The sequence below is a fragment of the Scyliorhinus torazame genome, chromosome 4, assembly GCF_047496885.1.
Source record: "Scyliorhinus torazame isolate Kashiwa2021f chromosome 4, sScyTor2.1, whole genome shotgun sequence".
Taxonomy (NCBI): Eukaryota; Metazoa; Chordata; class Chondrichthyes; order Carcharhiniformes; family Scyliorhinidae; genus Scyliorhinus; species Scyliorhinus torazame.
The window spans coordinates 189,243,997-189,261,550 of record NC_092710.1 but is presented as its reverse complement, the minus strand read 5'-3'; the positions used below and the strand labels follow the sequence as shown (position 1 = coordinate 189,261,550).

The window sequence follows — 17,554 nt, the reverse complement described above, 5'->3', positions numbered from 1 at the left end:
ACTCCTCATGGACAGTGACCCAGGGCTGGGGTCGAATCTGGGGCGCCGTGAGGCAGCAGTGCTAACCACTGCACCATCGTGCTGCCCCAAAACTCTTTGATGCTGACAGTGATCATGTAACGATTATTATTTTTAGTTAGTTCGCCATAAAATGCAACAAATTAAGTCAATGTTTGATCAATTACGAGCTAGCTACAAATCTCTGCCATAATGCTGACCTTCAGACAATTGCTCACTTGCATGGCAAATGATACGTCACACCTCCAGAGCCTTTCTGTTTCTACTGAACATAATGTTCTGATTTTGTTATGAACTTGACTAATATGCCACTTAATTATCAAACAAAGCTGTCCACTGCCTCATCAGCAGCTTCTCTCGGGTAATTCGGAATGGGCAATAAATACTGGCCTGGACAGCAACGGCCACACCCTGTGCACAAATGCATTAAAAAAAATTAAAATAAAATGATCTACTCTTGCATTTTATGCTAGGGCTATATCACATTATAAATAATCAACTTTTTTGTTTTCCACTTTAGGTGTAAATATCCCGATCATAATTCAACCACAGTCAGGATCTATGGCATCTGAATCAACCTAGCTGTCAGCTAATCAAATGTCGGATTGCAGAAGCGATACATAAAAACAGAGGGTCCGAAAATTCATTTTAACCAAGGATATTTGAGCAGGGTTCTGAAAATTAATTTTAACTGAACATGTATGTAATTTATAGTTTGCCATTTGTTTCTGAATGATCATCACAGTCAACCAACACACTTGTAAATTTGTTTTGTAATGTATTGTACAGTCTACATTTGTGTTATGTTCAACCACAGCAACTGAAACATTCTTATGAGATATAATCTATTTTAAGCAAAAGGGTTACTTGGCTGTTTTTTAAAATTAGTCCTACAGGCTTTTTTAAAAACTAGTATAGCTACATACTAGGTCTGTAGTGTGCAGAAATCTTTATAACTTCATTCCATTGAACCAGATGTCTGAGTTGGTAAGCGAATAAAAATGGTAATTTAAAGTTGCACTGATTTTAGGCTTTCAAAATACTACGTTAGCTATTAGTAAAACACTGCTAATTGAAGAAAAATGTATATATTGTACACATCTTTGGCTCAGAGTACACTTTTACTACGTTTACTACCAAAGCCAGTCGTTTTCTGAAGCATGTGCAAAATAGTGGCCAAATCAAATTTAGTTTGGGGATAACCGGTATCGTGAATATTTCAGTTTTAATGGATTAGAAAATAGTTTCTTCATTGCATAGATTTGCAGTGCACAGCACTTTTTATTTGACCAGCTCAATGCTTTTTATTTGAATGACACAACCAATTAGTTTTAGATGATGTTGGAATTATTGTTTCATTCAGTGAGAAACATTTGCACGTTCACCAAAAGTTAGATCCATAAAGCTTTGGTTTTCTTAAAAATGGCTATTTGACCTAATAAGAATGTACTCTGTACAGCACTGCACTTTTGATTAGTGATTGAAGTCTTGTGCCAAATAGGTTATTTACTTATGACTCAGTGGATTTAGTTATCAGGAATGTATGTGGGAAGATGTAATCCACAGTCTTTGGATGTATGCTATGAGCTAGATTGCAGTTGTTAGATTCATTTGACTGCTTTAAAAAAACTATCTGTAATTTGACAAAATTATATCTCAATCATAGGTGATGAGTGATGTTCAGATCTGCAATGCATTTAGCTGTGAATCCAGTGCTGCTAACTATCATCAGAATTTTGATTTATTGGAAGTTTTGAATAGCAATTTCCTAGTTCAAACTAATGTATTATTACATTCTAATTTCTCTCTCTTTTTCGAAGTAAATTTATAGGTGGGAAAATGTGGGTCCAGTTTTGATTTTCTAACATTGAATCTTATCTGGTAGACATCCATCTTGTGAGATAATGGCATGCACCCTGGTGGTCAGCTTTGTGTTCAGGGAAACTGGAACGTCCCTCTCCAGGGTACAGGACTGTCAAATTTTATTGAGATCCTGGACTGCTCAAAAGCCATGGTCCCCCTATCAACCTCCCCGGATGTGTCCAGTGGAATGCAAAACACTACATTTGGCACTCTCCTGGTTGTAGGAGTTCCCTGAAAGAGTTGGGCATCAGTTTGTCTTTGTACTCCAGATTTTTGATCAGAGTTTATTCTCTTAGTCTTCATATATCAATCACCAGGCAGTGGAATCATTTTCCGATATATGGGAGCTTGCTTCATTATTGCCAAGGCATGCCCACACCCGTGGGCCTGCACACAGCATGTCTGGAGGTCAAACATTCTCCAAATTCCAGAGGCCTCGAGGAACCCAGTGTCCCTGTGTTTCATGAGGCACAGTGGAGGACTTGCCAATAGAGAGGCTGTGTACTAACCGAGACAGACTAGCGCCTTTGGATCTCCTTTTCGCATTGCTGCTATCCAGTGGTATAGGCTGGAAGTGAAAAGCAAACTAACACACGTGAAAAGCATGTTAACTTTCTTCACCTGCATTCGGCACATCACATCAACCTGTTGGGCAGAGTGACATTGAATCTATTACAGGACTGCAAATACATGTGGAGTAAGGTATTAATTACAAACCTGTACCTATTGATGCTTGATAAACTGTAGTTTAACTTTACAAAACAAAACTAATTCACCCGTTACAGAATTTTCCTGTATAACCTAATGAAAAGTCAATTTCAAGGATTTTTTTTATTTTCAAAGGTATGCAACACTGTTGCTTTAAAGGTACCTTTCTTAAATCCTTTAGCAACTGGTGAATTTCTGTAATATGCTATGGCAGCAACTAAGTGAGAAAATTTTGCTTTAATGAGCCGCAGGCTTGAACATGATTTTTTTGAGCTGGTAGTCATGCACACTTGATGCATGAGCGGATTTTATAAATGGCATTTATATGACTATTGCAACTGCACATCTTGTGCTTTTGGAATTTTCTACAATAGTCATTAAAAATAACAAAGCAATGGAATTTATAATGAAATTAAAAGTAGAACAAAACTTGAATCTACAGCTTCACCCTTTGTGTTTGATTTTGGCTAATTAAAATTAACACTGGAAAGCGCACTTGTAATAGATTATACCATTTTTTCATAATTTCCAATCCGAAGCAACAAAATCTGCTTGTATACTGTGGGTGAACAAAAATTCTGTAATAAGATTAAAAATTGAATCCTGTTGAAACAGGTTTGGGTGCTGTCACAATGACAAGCAAAATGCTTTTCCAGGAATCATGAAATGTATATTTAATTGATGCACTCAACATAATTGATGAATGGCAGAATTTGCCACTATTTTTATTGGTTTATCTAATTGTAAATACTGGAACCTGCGTGCTACATTTATTATACTGAACTTTTAAAATGTTCCTTTAACTGTACAAATTTTATGACTGTGCATTAAGTTTCCATACTTCTGCATTTTCTAAAGCATATGTTTACAGCGAACAAACCTCAGTAATGGAATTTTCTCAATCGTAAACCTTTTGAGACAGAATAAGTCTGGTAGAAAAGGTCTTCAAAGCTGCAGTATGTTATAGCAAAATTTTTAGGACCCATTTGAAATACCTTTTATGACACTGACTAAATCCAGGTGTCAGGTAAGAATATGCCATATATAAACATGACTATTTGATGAATCCAGCTCAAGTAAAATCTTTCTATACTTGTGTTTTTAAATTTCTGATCATTTCCAGAAAATAGATAGTATTCCTGCAGAGACATGCGAGACATTTTTGGTCAACCTACCCTCGACATTTGAATTGGCTTCTAATTACACATCTGGAGAAAACTTGTTCTATTAAATAAACGTAGTCTAACGAAAGGCAGTCTGCACAAATTGCTCGGGCATTGTTTTGGAGACTAATACCTGTGAGTTACATAAATGTATAATACTGTATGTAAACAAAATAGCCATTTTTAACTTTTGTCATCTTACAAATTTATGAATATTACTTTTACAAAATGTGTACTTTTCACATGATTGTCATTAGTGTGGATGAACAATGTAAATGGCACCTTTTTGGCCAGTATTGTTTATTTTTCTATCATGTTCTGCAGCTTTAGAACTGTCATTTTTTTAACAAGGCAGTTTGAATTTCTAGCATCTATTCTGATAATCCAAGTTTCCATGAACAAAGGGTTAACGTTGATACCCACATAGCATAATTTTTATGTCACAGTGATTACAGAGCATCTTTCTCGGTAATAGCTGATTAATATTTGTTCAATTGCAGTGTATGAAAACAGGAGTCAATTATTCTTTGCTGAGGCACATGTTTTTTTTTTATCACGTCCCTCCATCGTGGGTAAAATGTTCTGACTTTCCCGTGTTTTAGTTCCTGCTGTTACATCTTTGGGACGCAAAGTTAATTTGGCAATGAGGTTCTCGTTTACAAATCCTGCTTTATCCACTTTTAGAACCATACAAAGATCTCCAGGTGTGTGGCATGGTTCTGCAGCATGGATTCAATTGAATATTCTGACTCCAGTGGATTTCTTAAAATAAATGCATAGTCCTACTTTATTTTAAAGGGTTACTCATAGAAGATTTTGCTCACTAACCTAAATTGTTTCAGACTGAAATGTATTTTTCATACACTTGTATCTTTTCACAAAATACTTTTTTTTTCTCCTCTGCTTTGCAAAACACCCGTTGCAGTTAACATTTCTGTTGTAACACTGTTGTGGACTATAGGGGGCAGAACATCTCATTTGAGTGTTGTATTTCCCAGGAATTTCCTCTTTGAAATATAATTGAGGTTAAAGTTGTTGAGCTACTATATTTTTAAAGGCCAAACCAAAACTGTAAAAACCAAAAATTTGATCAGTGTATCATTTATACAGAATTATAAAGCCATGTTCAGGATAGAGAGCTACTAAAGGTTATTGGAACGTTGATTAACATTATCCCTTTAAAACCTCCATTATGTAAATCTTCCATTTGAATATCTGAATGCATGAATTTGCATTAACATTTGTTTGAAAGTTTTCCAAAGTAAACATGTAGTACAAATATTAAGTGGAATTTGGAACTGGGGTTTCTGCCACAGAACAGGAATACAGCTCTTGTATGTTTCTGACAGTTAAATACTTATTAATCCATTAGAAATCTTGAATTGCATTTTTCCTGGAAATTGACACGTGTGCAACCAAATTGTTTTACCCACAGAAAGTATAAGCTGGATTCTAAGGCTTTAAACTGGTGAAGTACATGCTGCTAATAAACAAAAATCTGTTTTTGGGGAACGTTTCTTAAATTTTAGTTAAGCTCGCCTTCAGCAGAAATTATTTTTATTCTCCCAGATGAATAACTCGGGACAATGGGGGGAGTGAGGTTCTAAATTGAGGCTATGCAGTTGTGGGGAGAGGTTGGGTAAATTCCCCCTTTTAAAAAAATAAATAAATAAAAAATGATTGTTTACTTACTGCAAACATCCACATCATTGGAGATAATGGCCAAGTCACACAGGTTATCTACAGCAGTAAATGTTAAGTGCTTCCTATTATGCTGTCTGTGCCAATTGATCAAAATGAAGGTTAATATTTTGAACAACAGTCATGTACATTGTGTCTGGTTAATGGATCAGGGACTACTTAGTACTAAAACGTGCTTTAACATTGTGCTTTGTAGGAATACAGTTATATTGAAAAGCATACACTGCAGCTGTTTATCACTGAATATAAGCATATCTGCCAAATATAATGCAGGATATTATAACTCCCGAGCTGGATCCTGTCCCCACTCGAGGTGACAGTAGTGTTAGATCACGTGAAAAGAGTTTCCTACTGCTTGGGCTTAATGCCAAATAAGTATAACTCCAGTATAGTTTAAAGCAGTACTTAGGATACTGCATATTCAATATTTAGAATTTAATATCTGGAACCTAGCTCTGCATGAAGGAGTATGCAGGCACAGAGCTCCCTCTGTGCTGTGGAACAAAATGTAATTTGAAGCCAGGCTGACTGCTCAGAATCATTCTGTAGCTGTCATTGTACCCTAGAATGAGTCAAGATCAAAAATTCAAGTTCTCTACTTATATCAAACATAGCCCCCCCAAAAAAAATCTCCAAATCATGAATTCATAAGCTACTGCCTTTGGAGTTAAATGTGAGCTTATGTGCAATAGTGCGCTTATTTAATTTTGAGGCAATACTTTTGTAACTTGACCAACCTTCATGTTTGTAACTCAAGGTGATGAGAAACATCTGAAATGTGGAATTAATTCATCTAGTGGAATCACTGTCTAATACTTTCACTTCTGAACAATATGTCTGAATCAATATGTAAACATTGCTAGAATTATTTAGTAAATCACTGGCAATAGTAAATGATCTTGTTCCCTTCTAAAGCATTTAGAACTATTTGTTTCGGTACAGACACTTTAGCACAGCATTTCTGGAACTGCACTAAATACTGGAACTGTTTGCTCTGAATAATATCCCTTTAATGTCTTGTGATGATTAGCCATACTCCATGAATTACTGGAATTGTTTTTCTCAATGTTAAAATATATTATTTGTATATGCAATTTTGAAACTTGATGGCAAAAATTTTGTGCAAACCAATTTAGTTGCTTTGAATTTAAATGTAATGCTATGCAATTTTAGTCTGATGTAGGGGTTGCCTCTGGAATTCTAAGTGTATAAGAGCATGTGCCATGTTACTCTGAACTTGGTGTTTTTCTATCTGTTTATCATATCATGTGTTGTCTGCTTAGAATGTTACTCAGAAATGGGATTTTGGAGAAGTCCAAGTCTTCATGAAGTGAGACAGCTTCCTTTTAGTAAACCATATTTTTTGAGCATTTCTGGCAGATTTTTTAAAAATTCCCTAGCCTACTAAAATTAAGAGCTGATCGGAGCTGGTTTACCTGTTGCAAGTAGGAATGTACAGTTAAATCAAACAATGGGGCAAAAGCTGGTCGTTGGTTGGGTAAGAAAGATAACAAAATTTAAATTCGTGCCAGTGCTTCTTTGTCAATGATGTTGATTGCATCCAACATTTTTTTAATAATTATTTTACGGGATGTGGGTGTCGCTGGCAAGACCAGCATTTGTTGCCCATCCCTAACTGCCCTTTAACTGACTGGCTTGCTGGACTATTTCTAAGGGCATTTAAGAGTCCACCACATTGCTTTGTGTCTGGAGTCATGTAGGCAAGACCACGTAAGAACAGCATCTTTTCTTCCCTCTAAAGCATGGGAAATTATTCTCGTAACAAAGTAAATTATTTATGAAAGGAGAGGTCATGAATTCTATAGAATCCCTACAGTGCAGAAGAGGCCATTTGCCCCATAAAGTCTTTACTGACCCTCTGAAAGAGCACCCTACCTAGGCCCGCTCCCTTATCCTATCCCTGTAACTCCATCTAACCTCCACATCTTTGGACATGAAGGCGCAATTTAGCTTGGCCATCTTTGGACTGTGGGAGGAAACCAGAGCACCTGGAAGAAACCCACGTAAACATTGGGAGAACGTGCAAACTCCACACACATCGTCACCCAAGGCTGGAATTGAAGCTGGGTCCTTGGCACTGTGCCATCATGATGCTGTTTTGACTTTCAAAATTATGTATGTTTTAAAGAGAAGAGAAAGCTTTAAATTTAAATTAAAACATATCACTGATTGACTGTAGCTAGAAAAGGATGCTGTCTCATTGTCCAGATTTCTATTTCAAGAAAAGGGTCGAAAGAAGATTTATTTTGCTCCCATCTCTTATACTAAGACTGCTGTAATGAGAAACATCCATTGTCATGAAAATTCTGAACTAGTTTAATGGTCAAAGGGCTTACGGTACTTTTCAGTTGCATTTTTCACTGTATAAAGGGATAGTGAACATTCATTTATAGGGAACTGAGTGATATTACAATTTTAAACTCTACTGTGCTGCGTCTGGATTTGATGTGATCAGAATATATTTTGTACAATTTTCTCATGAAAGACTTGACAATAAATGTGGATTCCTAATATGTTGGCTGGCATGCGTTATGGTTTAATCCATTTTTTGCAATATTTTCACAGCTAAAGAAGGTTGTTATATGCTTATTGGTAAATTCCCCATGTCTCTTCTCAACAACCCCCTCCAAATCAGTATTCAACCATGTTGAACACCACTTGAAGGAAACACAGGATGGCAAGAGCGCGTGAGGGATTTCAATGCCCATTACCAAGAGTGGCTCAGTAGTACCACCACAGACCGTGCTGGCCAGGTCCTAAAGGACATAGCTGCAAGACTGGGACTGCAGCAAGTGGTGAGGGAACCAACGAGGGGAAAACATATTTGACCTCCCCCTCACCAACCTGCCTGCTGCAGTTGCCTCTATCCATAATTGTATCGGTAGAAGTGACCACCACACAGTCCTTGTGGAGACAAAGTCCAGTCTTCACATTGAGGATACTCTCCATCGTGTTGTATGGTACTGCCAGTGTGCTAAATGGGATAGACTTTGAACAGATCTAGCAACTCGAGACTGGGAAACCATCGGGCGCTGTGGGCCATCAGCAGCAAAATTGTATTCAACCACAATCTGCAACTCTTGGCCTGGCAAATCCCCCAATCTACCAGTACCACCAAGCCAGGGGATCAACCCTGGTTCAATGAAGAGTGCAGGTGAGCATGCCAGGAGCAACATCAGACATAACGAAAATTAGGTGTCAACCTGGTGAAGATACAACACGGCTACATGTGTGCCAAACAGCATAAGCAGCAAGTAATAGACGAAGCCAAGCGATTCCACAACAAACCCGTCCGATCTAAGCTCTGTAGTCTTGTCACATCCAGCCGTAAATGGTGGTGGACAATTAAACAACTCACTGGAGGAGGAGCCTCCACAAATATCCCCATCATTGATGAGGCATTAGCCTAAATCTTCAGCCAGAAGTGCCGAGTGGATGATCCATTTTGGTCGTCTCCGGAAGTATCCAGCATATCACATGTCCGTCTTCAGCCAATACAATTCACTTCATGTAATATCAGGAAAAGGCTCAAGGCATTGGATACTGCAAAGGCTATGGGCCCTGACAATATCCCGGCAATAGTACTGGAGGTTTGTGCTCCTGAACTGGCCGCATCCCTAACTAAGCTGTTCCACTACAACTACAATACTAGCGATGTGGAAAATTGCCCAGGTGTGACCTGTATACAAGAAACAGGACAAATCCAACCCAGCCAATTACCGCCTATCGGTCTACTTTCCATCATCAGCAAAATGATGGAAGGAGTCATCAACAATGTTAAGAGGTGTCACTTACTCAGCAATAACCTGCTCACAGATGCTCAGTTTGGGTTTCATCAGGGTCACTTAGCTGCTGACCTCTTTACAGTCTTGGTTCAAACATGGACAAAAGAACTGAATGCCAGAGGTGAAGTGAGTGACTGCCCTTGACATCAAGGCAGCATTTGATGAGTATGGCATTAAGGAGCCCTAACTAAGCTGGAGTCAATGCGAATCGGGGACATTCTCCATTGGTTGGAGTCATACCTGGCACAAAGGAAGATGGTTGTGGTGGTCAGCTCCAGGACATCACTGCAGGGGTTCCTCAGGGTAGTGTCCTAGGCACAACCATCTTCAGCTGCTTCTTCAATGACCTCCCTTCCATCATAAGATCAAAGAACAATACAGCACAGGAAGAGGCCCTTCGGCCCTCTAAGCCTGTACCGGAGTGGGGATATTTGCGGATTACTGCGCAATGTTCGGCACCATTCACGACTCTTCAGATAATGAAGCAGTCTATGTCCATATGCAGCAAGACCTGGACAATATCCAGGCTGGGGCTGACACAAGTGTTGGGCAATGATAATCTAAAGACAGGATCTAGCCATCGCCCCATGACATTCAATGGCATTACCATCGCTGACTCCCCCACAATCAACATCCTGGGCGTCACCATTGATCAGAAATTGAACTAGCCATATTAATACTGTGGCTACCAGGGCAGGTCACAGGGAGGGAATCCTACAGCGAATAACTCTCCTACGGACCCGCAAAAGCCTGTCCACCATCTTGTCTGGATGAGTGCAGCTCCACCAACGCTCCAGAAACTCGGCATAATCCAGGACAAAGCAGCCCACTTGATTGCTCCCCCTCCACAAATATTCAGACCCGCCACCACCGATAAACTGTGGCAGCCGTGTGTACCATGTACAAGATGCACTGCAGTAACTCACCAAAGTTCCTTGGGCAGCACTTTCCAAACCCACAGCTACTACCATCTGGAAGGACAAGAACAGCAGATACCTGGAAACCCCACCACTTGGAGATTCCCCTCCAACTCACTCACCACCCTGATTTGGAAATATATCGCCGTTCCTTCACTCGCTGTATGATGCACTATCAATTACCACAAAGACGAGAGTAGTGGAATAATCGAGGCTTTATTGAGCAAAGATGTGCCTCCTGTAGCTGGAACCAGAATAGCTGCAGCACCGGCGAGCACACACATTTATATGCCATCTACTGGTTGGAGCCAGCAGGCAGGGATTTACCCATGTACCTCTAGTATATGTGTCTTACCGTAACACGTATACACCTGGTGGTGACTCCCACACTGGAGCAACATCCTGGAACTCCCTCCCTGACAGCACAGTGGGTGTACCAACACCTCAAGAAGAACTGCAGTGATTCAAGAAGGCAACTCACCACCACCTTCTCAATGGCAATTGGGGATGGGCAATAAATGCGGGCCTAACCAGAGATGAATTTCCCCTAAATGAATTTTTTTTAAATTATCTAGCTGATTGTTAAATTGTCATGATTTTGCTTCCATTAACACACAGGGAAATCTACTCAAGTTTTTCTGAAGAAGAATTTACTTGTGCAAATTAAATCTAATATAAATCTTGGAATTTAGAAGCCTAGAAAGGATGGAATCAGATTCTTGGTGAGATGGTGTGTGCATGCATCATGTGGTACATCGTTCTGCAGTGTTCCGCTGGAGTACTGCAGAAAGTGCCGGAGTTCTATTGCTTGAACAGCAGAACATCGAATCAGAGGACTTGTTGGCTACAAGTTGGGAAGACGAGTTTCAGAAGGTAGTGACTGTATAGATAAATAGTGAAGCACAAAAAAGAGAGTGAGTGACCACATGCTTGTGGGGGAAGGGGGGAAACAGTGTGATGGGGTGCAGTACAAGAAAATCCTATAGCTCTGGAACAGTTTCCTTTGTAGCACAGTCACCAATGCACTTGAATGGCATGCTGCCTTCCAGGTGCCGCAACACCAAAATTGGTAAGAGTTGCAGATAGTGAAGAGGATTGCCAGAGGATATAAAGAACAAAGAAAACAAAGAACAATACAGCACAGAAACAGGCCCTTCGGCCCTCCAAACCTGCGCCAATCGTGTCCTATCTAGACCATTCGCCTGTATCCTTCTATGCCCCGTCTGTTAATGTGCCTATCTAGATAAGTCTTAAAGGTCTCTAACCTATCTGCCTCAACCACCTCACTTGGCAGTGCATTCCAGACCACCACCACCCCTTTCGCTCATCTCCACTTAATCTTTCCCCCCTCACCTTGAACTTGTCGCCCCTTGTAATTGTCATTTACGCCCTGGGAAAAAGCCTTCAACTGTTCACCCTATCTATAGCCCTAATAATTTATAAACCTCTATCAGGTCGCTCCTCCACCTCCGTCTCTCTACGGAGAACAATCCCAGTTTATTCAATCTCTCCTCATAGCTACTACCCTCCATACCAGGCAACATCCAGGTAAACCTTTTCTGTACTCTCTCCAAAGCCTCCACGACCTTCTGGTAATGCAGTGACCAGAATTGGACACAGTATTCCAAATGTGGCCTGTTGCTCCCTCTTGTGGCTATAAATATGGCGGTTAATAAGGTCGCCTTTCTTAGTCTTAAATTATGAATATGCTTTCAGAGTCGCCAGGTAGGTCTTAATACCGCCACAAGGTTCAACCGAATACCGATCAAAGAGCCAATACACCAGTTCGTTAGTTCAAAGTCAGTGCTACTTTATTTACACACAGTATGATTTACTCATGCACAATAACACTACAGGCTAAACTATGTCTATCACTAACATCTATACTTAACTTCGGGTGCCTACTTAGGTCAGAGTAACAATGGCCGTTGTTCGGATCTGAGGCTATTGGGTTCGAAGAGGTAACGGGAGTACAGCTAAGGTCGTCCGTCTGGTAGCGAGCGTTGAACTTGAACTTGCTTCTGGTGGTGCAGGTGGAAGGGTCTCTCCGGTTGAGAGCCAATTCCAAGAGAGGGAACACATGGCGAGGGTTCCTCCTTATACTTGGGGGGGGGGGGGGGGGGGGGGGCTTCGCGTGCTTTTAGGCGGGTCTTAAACTTGGTCCCAATTAATTGGGCAGCTTCCCGATCACTGCCATCGATCTGAGCCAATAAAGGGGCGGGTGCATTGATGGCTGGGCGTGTCCCAAGTGGCCGTTGGCCTTGCTTTGTTTGTGTCTTCTTGCTGGGGTGGTGGCGCCGGAATGTCTGGGACAGTATCGGCCACCTGAGCACTAGTTCTTTGTTTATCGGAGATGGGCCATCAATGTGCAAATCAGCCAAGAGTTTCTGTTTGGTCTGCAGTCTGTCTTCCAAATACACATTCAGGCTCTGGCTCTGCTTGTTTACTTTGCATTGTTCATTTTTCCCTGTATGCTCTGCGAGTGTCCATTTTATATGCTGAAAGTGGCCATCCCAGATGGCTACACTCCCTCCTGCTGATCCTCAATGCAAAGCGTGAAGGATCACCTTACTGAATCTTCTTTGTTCTCTGCCTAAGTCGAGCACCCGCAATCAAGGACAGGTTCTATCCTACTCTGTCCTATGGATTTGAACCTTTACCTAAATTGCTTTTATTTACATCATATCATTATAAAATCCTAAGGGGCCCTATAACATTCAAGCATGCATTACATTTCTTTTCCTTTAAAATACAGGAACCTCTAACTATCTTCCTCTAAACAACATTCAGGCTGTTTAGCCAATAAAAAGAATTTACAAACAGTGTAAAACTATACAATAGCAGCATCACATTTCTCTGTATCTTGGCGGTCAAATACAGAAAATTCACATCCTGTTTTTATTAGAACAAAACAAAAATTAGTCGATGCACTTTATTTATTTAGAGAGAGTGGGGGGTTTGCTGGAGTCTGAAAATAGGGGATCCAAGTGTGTATACCGGAGTGCGGGGAGGCTTTCCTTCGCCATTTCCGAAGTCTGTGTCTGGATGACACTACAGAGTATTGCTACAACTAATAGGGCTTCTACGATGTATGAAAGGGAATACCATTTTATAAGGTCGCACCAGGTTGGTGTGTCAGTGACTGTCTCTGGGTGTGGTGTATGGCAGTGATGGGAAACATTCACAGCCTGTGGGGGTAAGGGTCAGGGGGGGGTCGCTTCCACGCGCAAATGTAGTGATCCCATGATGATCCAAATGTAGGTCATGATGTCCGTCTTCATTTTTCTCTTGGTCTTCCTCTGTCTTTTGGTGTTTTGGATTTCCTCTGGACATAAGCATTATATCTGTTATTACCTTGTTTAAGATCTCTTATGTCTGTCTGGCTCTCCTTTTATTATTAATTGCCCATTAGAATTGTCACCATATGTGACTCCCTCATTTTTTTTTAAACCAAATATTTTTGGGGACAAGACATCCGAAAAAGAAATACTGTCACAGTGCGAGCAGTCTTGCAGCCTGTGACCAATGCGCTGAGTGGGCGGACAATTCCTCTGTCCAGCAGCCAGATTGTCTCATCCAAGTGTTTGAACATGCAAATAACATGTGGGGTAGCGACCTAAGGGTCGCCGGAAAGCAAACACAACTTGTGGCAAAGAGCATTCTTTAAACCACATACTAAGAAACAGTAAAAGAGTTTCGAAATAAAAGCTCCGAATGGGGTGCGTGTGGGCCGCGGCGGGGCAAGAATGGGTGGAATCCCCGGGTGGGGCAGTGACCAGTGCCGTAGGTGCACTACCCGAGCGTAGCTGACCAGATGGGGGAGTCATAATTGGCGCAAGCTCTGTCCTGCTTTGGTCGCGTGGGAGACTTGGATGCGAGTCCATTTGGCCATATTTTCTGTTGTCAAATGGGCGCGGACTAACTCTCCAAATACTGCTGTAAAGTGGGTCCAAAGGTGTCCAGCAAACGCTGTTGGGTGCTCGATCTTTTTCTTTCTGCATTTATTGAGTCCTTCGACGGGATCTCCCTTATTGTAGCCGATTGCATCTAGGATTGCTGCATGCATATCTTGGAGGGTGCCTCCTCCTACATTTTGTGGGTCGGGAAGGGCTGCCACGACTGAGGGGTCGAGGCGTACGTGGTCGTCTGTTGCTTAACTTTCGCAAAATAATGGTGCGGGCCTGATGTGGGTTGGAATGGTTTGATTTTGTCACGCGTCCCTTAATTGGGTGACGGTTAATGGGGTGCTGTACAGAAAATCGGAGTCTCCGTTTGTTGTGGCCCTGCGCTGTGTGGTGACAGGGATCATGGGATTGTGCACTACCTGTGCAGTCGGGGGTGGGGGTGCTTTCCTTTTCTGGGTTTTATCTGGAGTACATGTTCCATGCACATAGCGATGGGCAGTTTCATTGAACTCTTGCCAGTCGGGGCCATTTTCCTGATCTAGCTGTATCTTGGAAACCATTTTGTACTGAGAGCAGGGATTGCAGGTCTGCAATTTGCTTTCGGCATTTGGCGTGGTCCACCGAACTCTGCCTTTGTTCCGTCGTGGAACTGTGGACTGCTCGTAGGGCTACTTTTAAATCCTGACATTGTTTCTTTAATTGCTCGACTTGACGTTCTGTTTCTTCTCTTACCAACACCGCACGTTGTGTGTCTTGGTAGGCCTTATCGTACTGGGACTGAAAGTTGCTTAGGTGAGTGAGACAAGATTGGTGTGCCCGTTTGCCATCCGCCATCTCCTTGTCCTTCGCTGCTAACTGCTCTCTGAGTTGCTTATTAACTTTCTCGCACTCGCTAACGTCTCCCTCACTATTCTTCTCTCTGTCTCGAATCTCTCTGCGGAGCGTCTTCATGACCTCCTCTGTGCCTCGCAATTGTGCCAAGCAGGACACGATTGCCATCGGCTTGCAAACTTTTCTGAAACTCTTCTTATGAATCTCGGTCAGGCTATCCCACCAAGTCTGTCCTATACTTCCGGGACCTGTTTCCTCATCTTGTGCAAAATTCGCTCCAAAGGGGCCATCCTTTCCCTTTTAGATACTTCCGAATTTCCTCTTCCCATATGGGACACTGCTCTGCTCTATTGGTCGCTGCGACCTCGAATTCCTGGGGGTTCATAAGGCCTTCCATTGCCTTCATTGCCATTTCTACTGTAATCTCTGGGTTTCGACTGTAAATTTGGAACAGGGGAGAATAAAGCGGTGATGCAAACACTGGTACAGCTCAAGTTAATTTCCGGTCTACAAAACTCCCGACAGTTTTACGCAACAAAATATATCGAGGTTACCTTCTATCCCTTGTTAGTACGCATGCAAATTACACACTTCCGAATCTTAGAGGTTTGGTCTTATGCTTGTGGTTTTTACTTTTTCCACCTAAGTGGGCACCCAAAGTTAAGTACAGGTGTTAGTGATAGACATAGTTTAGCCTGTAGTGTTATTGTGCATGAGTAAATCATAGTGTGTAAATAAAGTACCATTGACTTTGAACTAATTAACTGGTGTATTGGCTCTTTGATCGGTATTCGGTTGAACCTTGTGGCGGTATCAAGCATATTCATAATTAAGATTAAGAAAGGTGACCTTATTAACTGCCATATTTATAGCCACAAAAGGGAGCAACATTACTGGCGAGGGTTCCTTCTTATACTTGGGGGGGAGGGGGGGGCTTTGCGCGCTTTTAGGCGGGCCTTAAACTTGGTCCCAATTAATTGGGCAGCTTCTCAATCACTGCCATTGATCTGAGCCAATAAAGGGGCGGATGCCTTGATGGCTGGGTGTGTCCTTAATGGCCGTTGGCCTTGCTTTGTTTGTGTCTTCTTGCTGAGGTAGTGGCGCCGGAATGTCTGGGATGGTATCGGCTACCTGAGCACTAGTTCTTTGTTTCCCGGAGATGGGCCATCAATGTGTAAATCGGCCAAGAGTTTCGGTTCTGTCTGCAGTCTGCCTTCTAAATACACATTCAGGCTCTGTGCCTGCTTGTTTACTTTGCATTGTCCATTTTCCCCCGTATGCTCTGCGAGTGTCCATTTTATATGCTGAAAGTGGCCATCCCAGATGGCTACACTCCTAACCAACGTTCTATATAATTGTAACATAATCTTTGAGCTTTTATACTTGATACCCCGTCCTATGAAGGCAAGCATGCAATATGCTTTCTTTACCACCATTTCCACCTGTGCTGCCACTTTTAAGGATCTGTGGACCTGCACTCAGGGCAATTTATCATGGCCAATCCATCTAACCTGCACATCTTTGGACTGTGGGAAGAAACCAGAGCATCCGGAGGAAACCCACGCAGACACGGGGAGAATGCGCAGACTCCACACAGACAGTGACCCAAGTGGGAATCAAAGCTGGGATCCTGGAGCAGTGAAGCAACTGTGCTAACCACTGTGCTACCATGCTGCCCCTTGCAACCCTTCTTAAATAACGATACAACATTGGCTATCCTCCAATCCTCTGAGGTCTCACTTGTGGCTAATGAGGACACCGATTTCTGTCAGGCGCAGTGATTTCATCTTTTGCCCTCTCAGTAATCTAGGATAGATGACATCTGGCCCTGGGGATTTGTCTACCTCAATGCTTACACTTCCTCCCTCGTAATAACGACCTGTTCTAAAGTGTTTACACATCCCTCTGAGACACCACCAATCAACATGTCCCTCTTCTTTGTGAATACCGATGCAAAATACTCATTAAGGACCTCACCTACTTCCTCTGGTTCTGTACATAATTTCCCTCCTTTGTCCTTGAGTGGGCCAACTCTTTCTCTAGCTACCCTCTTGTTCCTAATATACGTATAAAGTGCCTTGGGTTTCTCCTTAATTCTGTCTACCAAGGACATTTCATGACCCCTTTTTGCCCTCCTAACTCCCTGCTTGAGCTCTTATCTCCTTTCCTTGTATCCCTCAAGTGCTTTATCTGTTTTTAGTTGCCTGTACCTCAGATATGCAGCAAGATATAAACTGGTTGGAGTCTTGGGCGGAGAAATGGCAAATGGAGTTTAATTCGGACAAGTGTGAGATAATGTACTTTGGAAGGTCCAATGCATGTAGGAATTATGCAGTAAATGGTAGAACTCTTGCGAGTAATGACAGGCAGAGCGATCTGTGCATGGATGTCCACCGATTACAAAGTGGCTACGCATGTGGATAAGGTGCTTAAGGCATACGGCATGCTGGCCTTCATCGGTCGGGGCGTTGAATATAAAAATTGGCAAGTCATGTTGCTGCTGTATAGGACCTAGTTAGGCTTCATTTGGAATATTGTGTACAATTCTGGTCGCCACGCTACCAGACGGATGTGGATGTTTTGGGGAGGGTACAAAAGAGATTTACTAGGATGTTGGCTGGTATGGAGGGCATTATATATGA

At 41.9% G+C, this 17,554-nt stretch overlaps 1 protein-coding gene across 3 annotated transcripts in view; it reads left to right on the top strand.

Moving 5' to 3' along the window:
* dnajc5ga (DnaJ (Hsp40) homolog, subfamily C, member 5 gamma a) overlaps positions 1 to 7,987 on the top strand; it is a 68,639-nt gene extending 60,652 nt beyond the window's left edge. For all 3 annotated transcript variants that reach the window (XM_072499026.1, XM_072499024.1, XM_072499025.1), the window contains one exon: positions 539 to 7,987. Coding sequence is in view for 1 of the 3 variants with exons in the window: in XM_072499025.1 (XP_072355126.1) it covers positions 539 to 600 (62 nt within the window). In the remaining 2 variants the exon portion in view is untranslated. The remainder of the gene's footprint in view (positions 1 to 538) is intronic.
* Positions 7,988 to 17,554: the final 9,567 nt, after the last annotated feature.